We start from the raw sequence: 19,078 nt of genomic DNA, 5'->3' as shown, positions 1-19,078 counted from the left end.
ACTAGAAACACCCTAGCAACTTTAAATTACTTCAAACTATACTTCAAACTTTAAACTACTTTAAACTTTAAACCATTAAAACTTTAAACTTTAAACTACTTTAAACTTTAAACTAATTTCAACTTCAAACTACTTTAAAATTTAAACTAATTTAAACTTTAAACTAATTTAAACTTCTTCAAACTTATTGGTCCAAACTTTCACAAGCCAACTTAAAGTTTGTCTCGACGAACTTTTTCTAGTTAAGTTGGCTTGTGAGAGCCAACTTACTGATATTGTACTTAAACTTATTATTATTATTATTATTATTCTGTCAAAAATTTACAACTCTATCTCCTCCTAGAGCTTTAACTCCACATACTCCAAACTCGGCACAGACACTCAGACTGTTCTGACTCGGTATGCTATATCTTTTCTAACTGATCGGACTTACGGTTTTCCTAAAAATGACGATCAAAGTCGGAAAAAACTCCCATTGACTTAACATGGCGGAATGTTCAGATTTTCAAACTCCCCAACTGTCAGAAATTCAAATCTAAATACCTTGAAGCCCTAGACTGAATCAAACTGCCATTCTATATACTATATGAGCCATTGAGACTCATTTAAACTAATAAACTCATATATCTATGACACTTATCTATCTACACTTAAACTCTTAAACTCATAATAAATTAATAAACTCTAAACTTGAACTCTTAGACTAATTTAAACTTATAAACTCTAAACTCATAAACTCATACACTTATAAACTCATACACTTATAAACTCATGAATTCAAACTCTTATGAACTCAAACTCATAAATTAATAAACTCTGAACTCTTACTCATTTAAACTTATAAACTCTAAACTCATAAACTCGTACACTTATAAACTCATGAATTCATACACTTATGAACTCATGAATTCATACACTTATGAACACAATCTTTCTATCTCTCTTTCTTTCTAAATAATCTTTCTATATTTCTTTCTTTCTAACTAATCTTTCTATCTTTCTTTCTTTCTTTCTTTCTAACTAATTTTACTTTCTATCTTTCTTTCTTTCTAACTAATCTTTCTTTCTTTCTAACTAATTTTACTTTCTATCTTTCTTTCTTTCTAACTAATCTTTCTTTCTTTCTATCTCTCTTTCTAATCTTTCTTTCTAACTAATCTTTCTTTCTTTCTTTCTTTCTTTTCTAACTAATCTATTTCTTTCTAACTAATCTTTCTTTCTTTCTTTCTAACTAATCTTTCTATCTTTCTTTCTTTCTTTCTTTCTAATCTTTCTTTCAATCTTTCTTTTTTTTCTTTCTTTCTAACTAATCTTACTTTCTAACTTTCTTTCATTCTAACTAATCTTTCTTTCTAACTAATCTTTCTTTCTTTCTAACTAATCTTTCTATCTCTCTTTCTTTCTTTCTCTCTTTCTTTCTAACTAATCTTTCTATCTATCTTTATTTCTTTCTAATCTTTCTTTCAATCTTTCTTTCTTTTTAGCAACCACCCAAAATACCTTAAAACACCCTAGCAACACCATAGCAACCACCAAAAATGCTCTAGAACACCCTAGCAACCACCCAGAACACCCTAGCAACCACCCAAAATACCTTAAATCACCCTAGCAACACCATAGCAACCACCCAAAATACCCTAGAAACACCCTAGCAACACCCTAGCAACCACCAGAACACCCTAGCAACTGCATAGCAACCACCCAGAACACCCTAGCAACCACCCAAAATACCTTAAATCACCCTAGCAACACCATAGCAACCACCCAAAATACCCTAGAACACCCTAGCAACACCCTAGCAACCACCAGAACACCCTAGCAATTGCCTAGCAACCACCCAGAACACCCTAGCAACCACCCAAAATACCTTAAATCACCCTAGCAACACCATAGCAACCACCCAAAATACCCTAGAACACCCTAGCAACACCCTAGCAACCACCAGAACACCCTAGCAACTGCCTAGCAACCACCCAGAACACCCTAGCACCCACCCAAAATACCTTAAATCACCCTAGCAACACCATAGCAACCACCCAAAATACCCTAGAACACCCTAGCAACACCCTAGCAACCACCAGAACACCCTAGCAACTGCCTAGCAACCCCAGAACACCCTAGCAACTGCCTAGCAACCACCCAGAACACCATAGCAACCACCCAAAATACCTTACAACACCTTAGCAACACCATAGCAACCACCCAGAACACCATGGCAACCATCCAAAATACCTTAAAACACCCTAGCAACACCATAGCAACCACCCAAAATACCGTAGAACACCCAAGCAACACCATAGCAACCATCCAAAACACCCTAGCAACCACCTAAAATACCTTAGCAACCGCCAGGCAACCACCCAGAACACCTTAGCAACCCACTAGAAACACCCTAGCAACTTTAAATTACTTCAAACTATACTTCAAACTTTAAACTACTTTAAACTTTAAACCATTAAAACTTTAAACTTTAAACTTTAAACTACTTTAAACTTTAAACTAATTTCAACTTCAAACTACTTTAAAATTTAAACTAATTTAAACTTTAAACTAATTTAAACTTCTTCAAACTTATTGGTCCAAACTTTCACAAGCCAACTTAAAGTTTGTCTCGACGAACTTTTTCTAGTTATTATTATTATTCTTCTTACTCAAATTTACAACTCTAACTCCTCCTAGAGCTTTAACTCCACATACTCCAAACTCGGCACGGACACTCAAACTGTTCTGACTCGGTATGCTATATCTTTTCTAACTGATCGGACTTACGGTTTTCCTAAAAATGACGATCAAAGTCGGAAAAAACTCCCATTGACTTTACATTGCGGAATGTTCAGATTTTCAAACTCCCCAACTGTCAAAAATTCAAATCTAAATACCTTGAAGCCCTAGACTCAATCAAACTGCCATTCTATATACTATATGAGCCATTGAGACTCATTTAAACTAATAAACTCATCTAACTATTGTACTTAATAAATTAATAAACTCTAAAATTGAACTTTTAGACTCATTTAAACTAATAAACTCTAAACTCATAAACTCTAAATTCATAAACTCTCATAAACTATTAAACTCATAAATTAATAAACTGGACACTTACTCATTTAAACTTATAAAATCTAAACTCATAAATTAATAAACTCTGAACTCTTACTCATTTAAACTTATAATCTCATAAATTTATACACTTTTAAACTCATAAACATATAAACTCATAAACTTGTACACTTATAAACTCATGAATTCATTCACTTATGAACTCATGAATTCATACACTTATGAATTTTCATAAATTCATACACTTATGAACTTTTAAATTCACAAATAGTTCACCATAGCAACCACCCAGAACACCCTAGCAACTGCCTAGGAACCACCCAAAATACCATACAACACCCTAGCAACACCATAACAACCATCCAAAACACCATAGAATACCCTAGCAACACCATAGCAACCACCCAGAACACCCTAGCAACTGCCTAGCAACCACCCAAAATACCTTAAAACACCCTAGCAACACCATAGCAACCACCCAAAATAGCCTAGAACACCCTAGCAACCATCCTAAATAGCGTAGAACACCATAGCAACCACCCAGAACACCCAAGCAACCACCCAAAATACCTTAAAACACCCTAGCAACACCATAGCAACCACCCAAAATACCCTAGAACACCCTAGCAACTGCCTAGCAACCACCCAGAACACCCTAACAACCACCCAAAATACCTTAAAACACCCTAGCAACACCATAGCAACCACCCAAAATACCCTAGAACACCCTAGCAACTGCCTAGCAACTCCCAGAACACCCTAGCAACTGCCTAGCAACCACCCAGAACACCCTAGCAACCACCCAAAATACCTTAAATCACCCTAGCAACACCATAGCAACCACCCAAAATACCCTAGAACACCCTAGCAACACCCTAGCAACCACCAGAACACCCTACCAACTGCCTAGCAACCACCCAGAACACCCTAACAACCACCCAAAATACCTTAAATCACCCTAGCAACACCATAGCAACCACCCAAAATACCCAAGAACACCCTAGCAACCACCCAAAATACCTTAAAATACCCTAGCAACACCATAGCAACCACCCAAAATACCTTAAAACACCCTAGCAACACCATAGCAACCACCCAGAACACCCTAGCAACCACCCAGAACACCCTAGCAACTAATATAAACTTCAAACTACTTTAAAATTCAAACTAAATTTAAACTTTAAACTAATTTAAACTATAAACTAATTTAAACTTCAATCTATTTTAAACTTTAAACTAATTTAAACTTCTAACTACTTTTAACTTTAAACTAATTTAAACATTTAAACTTTAAACTAATTTAAACTATAAACTAATTTAAACTTCAAACTACTTTAAACTTCACACTAATTTACATTTTAAACGAATGTAAACTTTAAACTACTTTAAACTTCTTTAAACTTTCTGGTCCAAACTTTCACAAGCCAACTTAAAGTTTGTCTCGACGAACTTTTTCTAGTTATTATTATTATTATTCTTACTCAAATTTACAACTCTAACTCCTCCTAGAGCTTTAACTCCACATACTCCAAACTCGGCACGGACACTCAAACTGTTCTGACTCGGTATGCTATATCTTTTCTAACTGATCGGACTTACGGTTTTCCTAAAAATGACGATCAAAGTCGAAAAAAACTCCCATTGACTTTACATTGCGGAATGTTCAGATTTTCAAACTCCCAAACTGTCAAAATTTCAAATCTAAATACCTTGAAGCCCTAGACTCAATCAAACTGCCATTCTATATACTATATGAGCCATTGAGACTCATTTAAACTAATAAACTCATCTAACTATTGTACTTAATAAATTAATAAACTCTAAAATTGAACTTTTAGACTCATTTAAACTAATAAACTCTAAACTCATAAACTCTAAATTCATAAACTCATACTCTTATAAACTCTCATAAACTATTAAACTCATAAATTAATAAATTGGACACTTACTCATTTAAACTTATAAAATCTAAACTCATAAATTAATAAACTCTGAACTCTTACTCATTTAAACTTATAATCTCATAAATTTATACACTTTTAAACTCATAAACATATAAACTCATAAACTCGTACACTTATAAACTCATGAATTCATTCACTTATGAACTCATGAATTCATTCACTTATGAACTCATGAATTCATACACTTATGAACTAGTAAATTCATACACTTATCAACTCAAACTCATAAATTAATAAACTCTCAACTCTTACTAATTTAAACTTAAATTCTAAACTCATACACTTATGAACTCATGAATTCATACACTTATAAACTTAATAAACTCATCTTTCTATCTACTTTACACTTCAAACTGATTTAAACTTTAAACTATTTCTAACTTCAAATTACTAAATTTTACATTTAAACGTATAAACTCATGAGCCGCAGGCCTGGTGAAGAGGTACGAGGCGGCTGGTGTCGCTCCCCCCAAGCTCCTTTATGTGGACAGAGACAGCTGCTCTTCTGTGGGCACATCCAGAGCAGGTGCCATGTTCAGCGGCTGGAGTGATGTGGTGGTACATCTCGATGTGTGGCACTTCTTGCAGCGCTTCGCCGCCGGTCTGCACACTGACAGCCACCCGCTCTACGGTCTGTTCATGGCGAAGCTCTCTGCCTGCATTTTCGTCTGGGACGAGGGAGATGTGGCTCTGCTGAGGGAGGCCAAAATGAGGGAGCTAGAGCAACAGCATGGCATCAGAGGTCTCACTGATGACCAGCTAACCAGCAGGCTCACCTCCAGACAGTTGACGCTGCACACGTGGCGTGGAGGAGACAGAGCAGCTAATCTGTACATTGCTGGAGGCCTTCAAGGACGCCAGGGAAACCATGGGCATCCCCTTGGTGGACCAGGAGAGGATGGACGTCATATGGGACACGTAAAGATGCCATCTTCCCTGCATCCAGGACCCCCCTGGTGTGCAGCTGTACACTCAGACAGGAAGTATGACAAGGGGAGGGCTCACACTTCCTGTTTACCGCTGCACTAGGGGTTTCACTTCCCTGGAGTCCTTCCACAACCACCTCAACCGCTTCATACCCGGTGAGATTACACACATCCACCTCAATGTTTTTTTTTGTGATAGTCTGTTTTTATCTCTTTTGTAATTATAAATTAGTGTTAATGTTTCCTTTTTTTTTTTATCAGGAACGAGCGCTAACCTAGAAAATTTCCAGGCTTATCTGCTTGAGGGTTTGGAGCGGTGGAACGAGGACCGAGCTGCGGCTGCTGCTGCTACCGTAATGGATGAGGGCCCGTCGTCCCTGCGCTGCTACAGTGCCTCGCTCCAGCACAGCCTCAATGAGCTCAGTCAGCGTCTTCTTGGCTGTAGTCTTGTACAAGACCATTCAAAGCCAGGACAGTACACGGGTATGTGTCTATAATGCCATGCTTTGTTGTTTTCTTTGTAATGCACAGGTGTCTGTTTTAAAACCTTGTTTTCAATTTAATTTTGTTTTGTCAGGCGAGCTCATCGGGGTGGAGTACCTGTGCTCGCAGCAGTCCTGGGAGTTCAGGGAGGACTTTGGGCGGGACCCAGATGCCCCAGACAGAATCCCAGATGACCTGGGAGAGGCAGAAGATGAGGGATTTCGGGATGAGGCAGAGGAGCAGGACCACACCATCTCCCCTCTTTCCTTAGTGTCCACCCAGGAAGCTGTACGCTTGTCTCAGGATTCAGCGTCACCCTCTCAGTCCTCCCAGGACCTGCCTCCTGAGCCCCAAGAAGATGTATGTATGCATGAAGGCATCCCTTGCCATGCCATCATATGGAGGACTTTTTTTTTATCCATCCACTAATTTCTTCTTTCTTCTTGTTAGGTGTGCAGAGGACCAGACGGGACACCAGGTTTTGACAGAGATGTGGACCTGGCCAGGTACCTCGTTGAGCTGAGAGAAAAGCCTTGTGTCTCAGATAGGGAAGCCACTGACATTGTTCGGCTGTGGGACAGACTGCCGGACAGTGACAAAAAAGGTGTTTCCTATCCTCCGAGACACAAGGGGAGACTCTTACAAGGCAGGTTTAAGGCCACCCACTCCAAAACCTCCACCTGTCATGGAAAGGAGAGCCTGAAGCGGTAAGTTAAATATTTGCACACAGAGCTTTAATAATGTAAATGACTATATGCTTTATAATTCCCTATTTTATTTTACAGGTGTGTGCTGGGGCAGGGGTCGGGCCCTGCGCAATGGCCCAATATTAGTCGAATTGTAGAGGCAGTATGTCTGGAGCTTTGCTCCATTCATCCAGCGGGGAAGGTGAAGTGGGGCGTTTCATTGAACCGCTGGGCTGCCGTTCTACACGACTACCAGGCCATACGGAGGCTGGTGGGGAACTGCCCAGCACTGAGGGGACGGGCAAGGATTCAGCTGTTCGAGGTCAATCAGCGGACGCTTTCTGTCTGGTAAGTAGTTTCTTTTTAAAGACAGCTATAAAAGGAATTTTACAATTCACATATTCTGTTCATCCTATTAATTGTCCCATTTTAAACAGGTACAACAACTACAGGAAGAAGCTGGAAGCAGACGTGCTGGCTCTGAGTGTGCCCTTGCCTCAGATCCGCATGGTGTCTAACACCCTTCTTCCTGTAGCCAAACAGAAGACGTCAGTGCCCGCTGCACCTCAATCAGCACTTCCACCTTTCCCCTTTGTTGTTAACCCTGACCTGTCAGGTCAGGCAGTACGACGTGGGCAGCGACATCCTCCCCCCGCATCAGCACCCTCACTGTCTGTCCTATCTGTAGACAGCATCACTCTCTGCTCCACCGCCGGCGTCACTCTCTGCTCCACCGCCGGCGTCACTCTCTGCTCCACCGCCGGCGTCACTCTCTGCTCCACCGCCGGCGTCAGTCTCTGCTCCACCGCCGGCGTCACTCTCTGCTCCACCGCCGGCGTCACTCTCTGCTCCACCGACGGCCTCACTCTCTGCTCCACCGACGGCATCACTCTCTGCTCCACCGCCGGCGTCACTCTCTGCTCCACCGACAGCATCACTCTCTGCTCCACCGCCAGCGTCACTCTCTGCTCCATCTTTGAGCAGAACAACTTTGTGGAGAAAGAGAAAGGCAGAAGAGTTTTTAGCCCAGAAGCAAGGGCTGCCCCCTCCACAGCAACGTGAAAGAAAAGATTACACATGCAGTCGATGTGGGCAGCCCAGAAAAAAAGAGTTTGGGCACACCAGGGTGGGCAGCTTCTTCTTCTGTGCCACAGCAGAGGGAAAGACTGCAGAAGAGTGGCTGCAGGAGAGGAGAAATGCTTCACTGTAAATAGTTATTTGTGTAAATATTGTTAATGTCCTGTTTCTTCCTATTAAGGAATATTTAATTGCATTTAATAAAGAGCATGTAATTATTCCAAAATGATTGTTCTTTATTTCAAAAGGTTTATCTGCCTTCATAACGGTCATATAAATTGTCCTTAATAATAATTATTTATTTTAGAACATTTAACGACTGTTCTTTTATTTGAGAACATTTATTTGCCCTCAATAAATGCCATGTTAATATATCAAAACCTTATTTAGGGTTTATCTGCCTTCATGAGTCATGTAAATTTCCCTAAATTATAGTTTTTTTACTTTTGCATGTTTATTTGCCCTCATAAAAACCACGAAACAGTCCTTCTTTATTTCAGAATGCTTCTCTGTTAATGGGCCATGTTTGACCTATAAATATAATTAATATATGTACGTATGTATTATTACATTTATACATATTTGTTGTACTTGTACAGATTTTAATTAAACAAAGGGTATATAGGGATCCCACAGTTAAGGCCATGTTAATGGTCTTAAATGCTTGCTCTTTATTTTAGAACACTTATTTTCTCCCATGAGGGTCATTAAACAGTCATAAAAGACTGTTCTTTATTTTAGAATGTTAATCTGCCTTCACAAAGGCCATGTTAACGGTCCTTAATGACATTTATAGAACATTTATTTGTCTTCATGAAGGTCATGCTAATTGTCTTGCCCATTTATTTTATTTGTGGAGCTTTTTTATGTATTTAAATTATGCATTAGCATTCTATTATACATTGGTCTGGGTGAATACTCGATTCTGGCTGCAGGGTGTCCGTTAAAAAGTGACAGAGGACACCTAGTAAAGGAGTTCTGGTGAATCTGACTGTTTACCGTTCGAAATTAATAAATAAATGCGCTGGCTACATCAGCTGTGAGTAACCATGTTTACAATTTAAAAAAAACCGAAGGGTTCTACGAGCTGAGCGGACTATAAATATCTCCGGTTGCTAAATAAACCGTCAGGCGTAAACAGGGAATCCAAGTTATTGTTTGTAAAAACTTTAGATTTTGATTGTAAAACTACTTAAAATATAAACTAATGTTTTAAAAATGTGTTATTTGGCAAGTGACCATGCATGGTATAAGCGGGTTAATGCCCTTCGAGGTGTCCAATGTCTAAAGGGGTGGTAAAATGCCCTTTTGACAAGATGTAAATCTCTGATGTCCCCAGAGTGTGTGTGTGTGTGTATGTGTGTGAAGTTTTAGCACAAAATACCCCACAGATATTTTTAAATAGCATGTTAAAGCATAGCTGTCAACCCTCCCGTTTTTTCCGGGTTTCTCACGTATTTTAGCTCTTTTCCCGCTGTCTTCCCGTTTTAGTATTTTCCCGTAAAATATCCCATATCCCGTAATATTTACGCTCTGATTGTGTGAGACGTACAAGCTCGGGCAGATTCGGCTTGAAGTTGTTCATCCTCGGATGCGGCGCCGCAATCGCTGTTACAGAAAAAGCCGTGCACACAGCAAAGCGAAATGTGGTCTTGCGCACCCAACTGGTCATTTGTGCCGCGCGCACCTTCGCGCTCATGCGGACGCGTCGAGTATAAACCATGGTATAAACAAAGCTTAACCCTAACTCCGTGTCAGCGTGCGCTCTGATCTGTAAAGGGGCACAGACCTCTACCAAATCATCTCCTGCAGCAGCCTCCGAACTTCCGAAGCACCACTAACTCCGCCTCCGTTTCCCTCGTAAGCTGATATTAGTATTTAAACATTCTCTATGATAAAAAATGTAACAAATATTTTAATAACACGATTTTGGCGGTTATAGAGTTCTAATGACGGTGTTCAACTATAACCGTCGGTCTCACGGTTACGGTCACACCCCTAACACACACACACACACACACACACACACACACACACACACACACACACACACACACACACACACACACACACACACACACACACACACACACACACTGTCTCTCTCTACCTCTCTCTCTCTCTCTCTCTCTCTCACACACACCCACTGTCTCTTTCTCTCTCTCATACACACACACACACACTGTCTCTTTCTCTCTCTCACATATGTAGGCCTATATGTAGTTATAAACTCTTTAGATTGTTAATGATTAGTGCTTTTTTTTTAAAGTTTGTGGGTAAGAATCGTGTAAAAAAATCCCTTATTTTGGGGATGGATTCCGGGAAATCTCCCTTATTTTCAATGTTCAATGTTGACAGCTATGTGTTAAAGTTGTCATTTTTTGAGTGTTAGCAAAAACACACCGTTTTGTGCCTGGCCCTTTGAATGCAAATGAGCTGCCTCAGAGGGCGGGGTTTCAAGAGCTCTTGTGTGTTAGCAGCTGCGATGCGATTACCTCACGCAGACACACTAAAATGACAGAAACTGTTCTGCTTTTAATGTTAAAACAGAGTCAGACAAAGATGGAGAGACTCAAGAATAAGTGACAACATGTAGAATGCAACAGGACGTCTCTGAATGGTTAGTTGATGAATTTATGTTGCTGATGTGGAGTTAACTATCTTCAATTAGCATAATTCTGTCATGATAATCTAAAATCGCTCGTATAGGAACTGTTGTGAGATGCACACATAGTGATTTTTTACTGCATGTGAAAAGAAGGATGCTAAAGTTTGAGCTGACTCACAAATGTTCTTCTTATACAACAACTGTTCCTCTTCTCAACATGGACTGCGTGTCCCGGGGGCGGGGTTTTTGTACATTTTAGGGTTGCTGATGTCACTAACACCGGAGGAATGTCGTGTAGTCCCTACGTCCTTTTCTTTAAAAGCAAATATCTCCCTTTGCTTTGAACTTTGAGCATTGTAACTTTGCATATGTTGTTTATGCTCAAACAGCAACATTTCACAGTTAGAAAAGTGCATAAGAGCAGACACATGGCATAACTGTTCTGTGCAGAGATGCAGAACAGTGGGCACAAGGCTTCATTCCTATTTTTTTAAACCACATCAATCACAGCAGACAGATAGTATAAGCGCTCAGTACAGACATGCATGGATACATAGATACATACATGGAGTGTGAAGTACCTGTGGCATACAAGGCTTTTTATCTGCCTGTCTCTCTGCCGCATTTACCCTGCTGGTCAGACTATCGCCATGTCATCTTTTCTGTACGTAGGCATAATGCCAAAAAGAAGAGGCAGGAGAAGGAGGTCTTGCAGCAAAACGTCCAGCCGTTTTCTGCTCCCTTGGTGGCCTCTGAACACTTGCACGCATGCTGTCATAACTTAAACAACCAGTCCAGCATGTGCACTCAGCCTTTGTATTCGATGCATCTGGACTGGCAAGAAGTTCGAGGCCGCCATCCTCCTCCTCCTCCACCTCCTCCAGCACCTGCTGCATTCACCTATACTGCACCCCTACCAGAACACACACATGCACCCGCTGCTGTACCAACACCTGCAACACACATGACCAAACGTTGCCTATAAGACAACAGCTTGGCGGCAGAAAAAATCAAGCAGGTGCAGCTGCAGCATATAATATAATACCTACCTGTATACCAAGAGACAGGCATCGTATTGAGTATTCTAATGAAATAAAAACATATACTATTTAAATATAACAATAATATAGAGTAATAAAATAAATGAGCGACGGCTCAAACTTATTAATACAATTGTAACAATGTTCAGGGAAGAAGGAGGCGGGAACCGGCGAACAATCAAAATAAACTTTATTTAAAATAAAACAAACAAACTAAAATACCACCAGCAGTCCCTCGCGGACGACTACTGGCTAAAATAAAACGCGAATACAAAAACCAGAACAACTAAAATACAGGCCTGTTCCTCTCTCGATCATTAATGTCGTCGCTCCCCCTTTATGCTTCCGCTCCTCCGTGAGAGATGCGAGACCGGTGTGCTATACAGGTCTTGCTCATTAGCAATCGCACCACCGGCCTCGCGCCGTTCTCTCACGTCCCTCGGCCGTCCCTCGCCACAACAATATATTTATAAAATTGAAGTATTGAATATAAAATTGAAATGTAAGCTAATATAAACACACAATATCAAATATAGAGTATTTAATATAAATGAGCGAAGGCTGGTGGTACCATCACAGAGAGGCACAAAATCACTCCAGAACATTTCCGTTCACGGTTCCCTGCTTGGTGGAATGATCTCGCTGCCTTCATCTGGAATGCAGAATCCCTGGCAACATTCAAAAGACACCTGAAAGCTGAGCACTTAGGCTAACGCATCATCAAAATAATAATAATAAAATTCTATCCTTTCACTTTCCTTTAATCCCTCTATAGTTTATGCTACTCAAAGCAAAGTCTGAAATTGTATTTTGAGCACTTCTTTGTTGCCTTTTCAAGACCTATTCCTCATTTGTAAGTCGCTTTGGATAAAAGCGTCTGCAAAATGAATACATGTAAATACACAATGCCAAATATTAAGTCTAATTTCAATATTACAGTTTACAATTTACATTTATTTAATACACTTATGTAACAATATAATTTCAATTTGGTATATATCTTTAGATTAATATGTTCTAATGATACTGTGACATTAGGCTTGTTTGAGATGCGCCTTGCCTCGCCTGAAATGTAGTCGAGAGTAGGCGGCTGCAGTGAGAGGAGGAGTGCAAAAAGCGCAGGCAAGCCGGAGAGTTCTCGCTTCTCGCAGTGGATCCGACACCTGCGAGATCAATGATGGATATCGCGGGATTCACGCTCGTGCACAGTGTTGCTAATAAACTGGATGTAATTTAAGTTCTGTTGCTTTTATATGAAAATAAATACAAGACACCCAAAGTAGCCTACTTATTATTTAATTCCATTCCAAATAAGTGTTTATCAATCATTTTTTCTTTAATACAGACATAGGCTATGTGTTTTTTGTTTTTTTTATAATAAAACGACATTGCATAACCCATAGAGGTCGCACTGTCCGAGAGTTTGGGAATATTCACACATAACATATACACGTAAAACATGATATCCGAATTTTAAAATCAAACATTTTAAAAGAGAACAATACATCACGGTTGTTTAAACCAATCAACATTAAGCTGTGTCGTCAGCAAGTCGTTTCCCATCATGCTTTTGATCAGCGCAGTCGGTGGAGAGCAACTGCAGAATCCGACACGTGCGCCTTGCACTCGCGAGAGCTTTTTGACACACGTCAGCATGACATCAGAGCAAGGCGGACCGCACTCGGACACATTTCTAAACGGCATTCATTACGCGCTTATCACCGGTGATCGGTTCTGCGCAGATCTCAAACAAGCCTAATAGCACATGACTCCGAGTCCGGAAGCACGTGGCTACTTAATATGCAAGTCTCAAACGCCCCCAGATTATGCCAAATTCAGCCATTTGTCTCATTTAAACAGTACAAGCATCCCACATCCCCACAGAAACACCATTGGGGTTTGGGGAGCATTACCCTGGCGTTCAGGGTCACTGTGTGCTCCCTGTGGCTCATAGATATAGCCTGTGGCTCTGGGGGGCACCACAGAAGAAGATCCCATCAGTATCTGCGAGCCGATGTTCGGTTCCCTATGTTCCACTTTCCCAGCGTTCTGATTGGCCCGTCCACTTGATCACCATTGGTCGCAGCGAAGTTCCATTTAGAGTGCATCCCTATATGGTCATGACGTGAGGTTTGTCACTGGTCCTTCTCGAAAGTTCCACTAAGCCCGCATCCTGATTGGCCGGTGGGCGGGACCGCTACCGAGCCGAAGTGGGGGAGGTATTGCTCAACAGTACTACGCAGTGCTTTGAACATATTAAACGGATTTTAATACGGATCAACTATTATTGGATAATTTGCTTGTTTAATTTGTTCTGTGTTTTAAACGTGGAAAAAGTAAGAGGTAAGGCTAAGGGCGAACACCTGTTTGCATTTTTATTTTTCGTATTTACATTTAATCCAAATTCATGGTTGATATATTATCATGAATATTAATATGAAGCAATGGCTTTGTCGTGTTGATTTATTTTCTTGATCTATAGTTACTGTGTTAAAAACCATGGTTAATTTTCCGCAATTCTGTGTGGTTTTGTAATATTTTATGTGCCTCGAATTAATATTTTGAAAAAAAAAATGAAAGCATAATGCCATACATTTTAATTACTGTAGTAAAGCAATGGTAAGTTTGTGGTTACTTTACTGATGTGATGTGGTTACTTTACTGATGTTTTACTGTGTTATTTTAATACATAGTTACTTTAGTAAAACTATGTATATGTGCCTCTTATTATTTTATTATTATTTGCATTGATTTAAAGTATTCAATTCGATTCACATTTATTTGTATAGTGCTTTTGATTAAACACGTCGTTTCAAAAGCAGCTTTACAGAAAATGCAAGTTTCTAGGTTACAAGATATTATATTGATATATATACAAGATTATCTGTTATCAGACAGAAGCAATGAGCTTTCTAAAGCAATTATTACAGGTTTTGATCATAATGATTACAATATTAAGAAAATTTAACAGTTTTGATTTGATTGTCATTTGTGTGTGTGTGTGTGTGTGTGTGTGTGTGTGTGTGTGTGTGTGTGTGTGTGTGTGTGTGTGTGTGTGTGTTTCTTGTAGAAAATTTCAGGAGAGAGCCCACTGGTGAGCTCACCCTTAAGCCCTCTTCTGAGGCAGCCGCCCTCGCTACTCTCTACAGGAGAAAACCCACTCCGGGACGCTCATGGCCTACCATAAGGGTGAAGGAGGAGGCCGTTGCTCGTGTGTCAGCACAAGGAGGTGACACATCTAGTCACCAGCTTGTGCTGAGCGAGACTGCCCTGCAGTTCAGCCAGTACCGGGATAAAACATTAAAATGGTTGCTATCCAATGACATTGGATATGCATCCATGGTGCTGGCCGTCCATCAACGGGAGCGTGAGGGAGGAGACACCACCCAGTCTGCCGTCATGGGGAACAAGGATGCGTTGCTTCGCTACGCTGCCCTGTTCTCTGACATGATGGCTGCCATCAGCGAGCGCCGGGTTCGAGAGGGCACTGGCACACCAGCCCAGGAAGACCTGATCCGAGTAGGCTTCGGCAAATTTGCCAGCCAGTCCTTCAAGGACCTTTATGAGGCAGTGGATCGGGACAGAAAAGGGTATGGTTTACATGTCTAACAGAGGATGCAGGCAGCTAAGAATTTGTTGTGTTGGGGCTTGATTTAATTGTGTGTGTCCCTCCTTTTCAGCTTCACCAAGTGGGTTAAGAAGCAGGAAGCAAGACCTGGGACCAAAATGGATGCTCTGCAGGCCTATATCAGGAGAAGAGATGCTGAGAGGATGGCATCAGCGCCTCCAGGCATGAATCTCACTTATCATTTGTTTGTTTTGGGATTTCATCTTGTAATTCAGCTGACTTGAGCATAATAATGACACTAATGTCTTTTTAGAGCTGCATCAAAGTAGAATGTCAATTATCATATCTGATAAAGTTTGCATCATTGATTCTGTTATTTCCCTGTTAATTAGTGTTAAGCTGCTTTGAAACAATCTATATTGTGTAAAAAAAAAGGTGAGTTGTAATTATTAACACCCTTCATCCTGATATTAACAGTGGTCGCCTCCAGCTCAGCTTCTGCAGCACCCCCACCACCACCAGCAGTGGCCCCAGCAAGGCCGCTGCCTCCACCACGCTGCCGCCTCGCAAGCCGATCGCTCCCATGATCTCGGCCCTACTGGGAAGGCGTCCAATGGCCCCAGGTGAGCTGCAGGCGTGGGCAACGAACATCGGCAACGAGCACGGACAGGTGCTCATGTCCGTGCTGATGACCACACCAGCACGGCCTGCAGTTCCAGGTAGATCTCTTCCTTTCTCTTTAACACAACAGAGGTTCAGTGTACAGGATTAACTAACCATTGCCCAACCCAATCTACATCCGTCAGAGGCCAGCGCCCCTCGGTTCCGCCGCCGCCCCCCACCACAGAGGTGACGGACAAGGAACTGGTCCAGATGGCCACTGACTTAGAAACGGGTAACTGGCACCACACTTTACGTGTCACACTGTAACATTTGCCTTCAATATATATTCTTCTGTCAGTTTGTTTCAGAATGTCTCTTACGCAGTGATGATGGTTTGATAATGAATTTTCGCCACAACATTTATATGCACATGATGTATATTTTTTTATGAATTTTGAATTGTTACTGTCCCCCCAATGTTCAAGACATGGTTACGGCCTTTCTTCTAAAACCTTGGTTCTTGGTTCATTCTTTTAATATCTTAGAAGTATGATCATGTCAAGATTGTTTTATTAGTCTTTCACTGCTAAAGAAGATTCAGAGTTATCTTTAAAGGTGCTTACATCGGCTAAAGAAACATCGGGATGGTAAATGCGATCATTGGGAATACTTGCAACATTTTCTTTGCTTGGAAGCAGACCATCTCTTCCTGTTACTTCTTTCAACCCAAGTTGAAGGTGTGAAATCTACTGTGAGCCAGTGAGACGCCAATGTGAGACTGACAGGAGAAAGTCTCAGGCGGAAATATAGCTTTACTTCTAAAACATTGGTTGCATTCTTTTTTCATATGATAATGTCAAGAATGTTTTATTAAGTCTGTCTGTGCTTTATATACATGGCATCTCATTCTCTTTCCTTCCCTGTTGTCTTTCTTATTGCCCTTTTTGAAGAGGCAGTACAAATGATGTACATGGTTACAAAATGAAAGTATTTGGTCCAAACACACAGTGGCGGTCTTAACATAGAGGCATAGGTGGGCGGCTGCTTGGGGCCCCCTACCAGTGGTCATAGTAGGGGGCTCCCAACCATCCTCAAAAAAAAGAAAAAGAAAAGAAAAAGCCCCTTATCATCATGAACGCTTCAAAAGGATGGTAAATTTTATTCATATTCTTAAGAAAACCGTCTTTCAGGACATCTCACCGTCTTTATCGGTCTATCACTATGGCACTGTGATCTAAACACACGTTCAGGAAACCTCAACACTTAATACTTTGGATTTTTCCCTTATTTGGAAAACAAATCGTGTAATTAACAAATTGAATAAATAAAAGAAAATTCAAAATGTGCAATTGTGGAACTCCAGGAACATAACTAAGAAACAGAACTGTATTATACTCACCCATAAATGTACTTTTTCCAGTTGTGTGGCGCGAGGATGACCAGAACTAACGTCCCCATTCTGGACATGCAGCTCCAGTGTGGAGGAAAGGCCTTTGACGTGTCGCAGTGGAGGGATGAGGCGTTGACTGACCTCCACGTGGGTGACGAGGTGGTGCTCACACACCTTCGTCCCTGCATTTTTAAGAACGGCCAGGGGAAATTCCAGTCCTCGGCCTACACGTCTGTGCAGGTACATAATGCACAACACTACTGCTGCCATAGTTTACACTGAAACAGAGGAGAACATGCATTTTGGAGTTGTAAACCTACATTTCAATTAATAAATATCACATGAACAAAAGCATAACTGTTCAGAATATCAGCATGACTGTAATCTGATAATAGGCTAGAATTGCAAGTGTGTTTTCTAATACAACAGGTCAATAAACAAGAATTTAATATACAGAAAGCAAAATTGTACAAAAAGAAATACTTACAGTGAGGTGTTTTTAGTACTAATACACTGACAGACAATACACTGACAATCCCACACTGGTTTGTTTCCACAGATCCCTGAGGGCCAGGTTGAGGAAACGGAAGTAACAATCATCGGTGTCTCTGAGGTACAAGACACCATCCACTTCCTCAGCAGTGAGTCTGAGGTATACATTGTGCCGTCAACCGTATTCTCTGGCAACCCAGACGACATCATTGACAGACTGCCAATGCAACTTATTTTGAAGCACCTTAATAGACGGGTCCTGCACATCCGCGAGAGGGAGAGCTCAGCAGAATAGCCTCAACCATTTTTCTTAATTTATTTAATTTGTTTGTGTTCTGAGAAAATTATTTAATTGTTCTTGTTTAGTTTATATAGTTTGTTCAAAAATAAAATATAATTTCACATGTTTCAAAGTGTTGTCTTCTCTATCATCCGTATATTTTTGACAATAATGCATACCCTCTAATTACCTGCAGAAAAGTAACACTGTTTTGCTTACCTGTTGTGATGCAATGTAATGATCGAGAAATTCGTGGACCTTTGTCATCCATTTGAATGCAACAATGTGGGAGAATTGAAACAGAAAGTTACAATCTTAGTGTGAAATTACACAAATATAATGCAAAATACATTAATTGAGATATATCAACAAACTCATACATTTGTCATGCATGTAACAGGATGTAGTCTCTGTAAAATATTAATCCTATCCTGATTGTTTAAAAGTGAAGCTTGCACTTTTAATCACATCGTGATCCAGTGTTTCCCGACAACGTGATACAGGTATGAAATTAAAACCCCGCCCCCTCTGGTTCCCTCGAGATTTTTCTATGGAGTTTTAGAATCGGGTTTTTTCAATTTAGGAGTAACATTACATACGTGTTCAATAAAATCACATAAATTACACAGACCCATACCAAAAACACGAATTTTAAAAGCACCGGTTGAATCTGAATGACTCACTCATTAAAAGTGATTTGCTGCCACCTAGTGGCGGTTTTAAAATAACATTTAAATTTTAGTTTAAATTAGAAATTAGTTCACAAGTAAAGTATTAAACATTTTATGTTTAAAACGAAGCATGAATAATGTCCTTTACTAATTAAGTCATTACTCATTCCCTGTGAGCTGCATTAAACAATGCTATTTCAGATGCTGCTTCTGTTTTTCCTTAGCATTGC

At 40.4% G+C, this 19,078-nt stretch overlaps 1 protein-coding gene across 1 annotated transcript in view; it reads left to right on the top strand.

Annotated features, from left to right (window-relative positions):
• LOC143741412 (uncharacterized) overlaps window positions 1-18,192 on the top strand; it is a 52,912-nt gene extending 34,720 nt beyond the window's left edge. The window contains exons 2-3 of the mRNA XM_077233771.1: window positions 17,436-17,645; window positions 17,965-18,192. Coding sequence (XP_077089886.1) covers window positions 17,436-17,645; window positions 17,965-18,192 — 438 coding nt within the window. The remainder of the gene's footprint in view (window positions 1-17,435; window positions 17,646-17,964) is intronic.
• Window positions 18,193-19,078: the final 886 nt, after the last annotated feature.

This window comes from Siphateles boraxobius, unplaced genomic scaffold (genome assembly GCF_051911475.1).
Source record: "Siphateles boraxobius isolate OS27281-9 unplaced genomic scaffold, OSU_SipBor_1 19, whole genome shotgun sequence".
Taxonomy (NCBI): Eukaryota; Metazoa; Chordata; class Actinopteri; order Cypriniformes; family Leuciscidae; genus Siphateles; species Siphateles boraxobius.
This window is presented reverse-complemented; position numbering and strand designations above follow the sequence as displayed.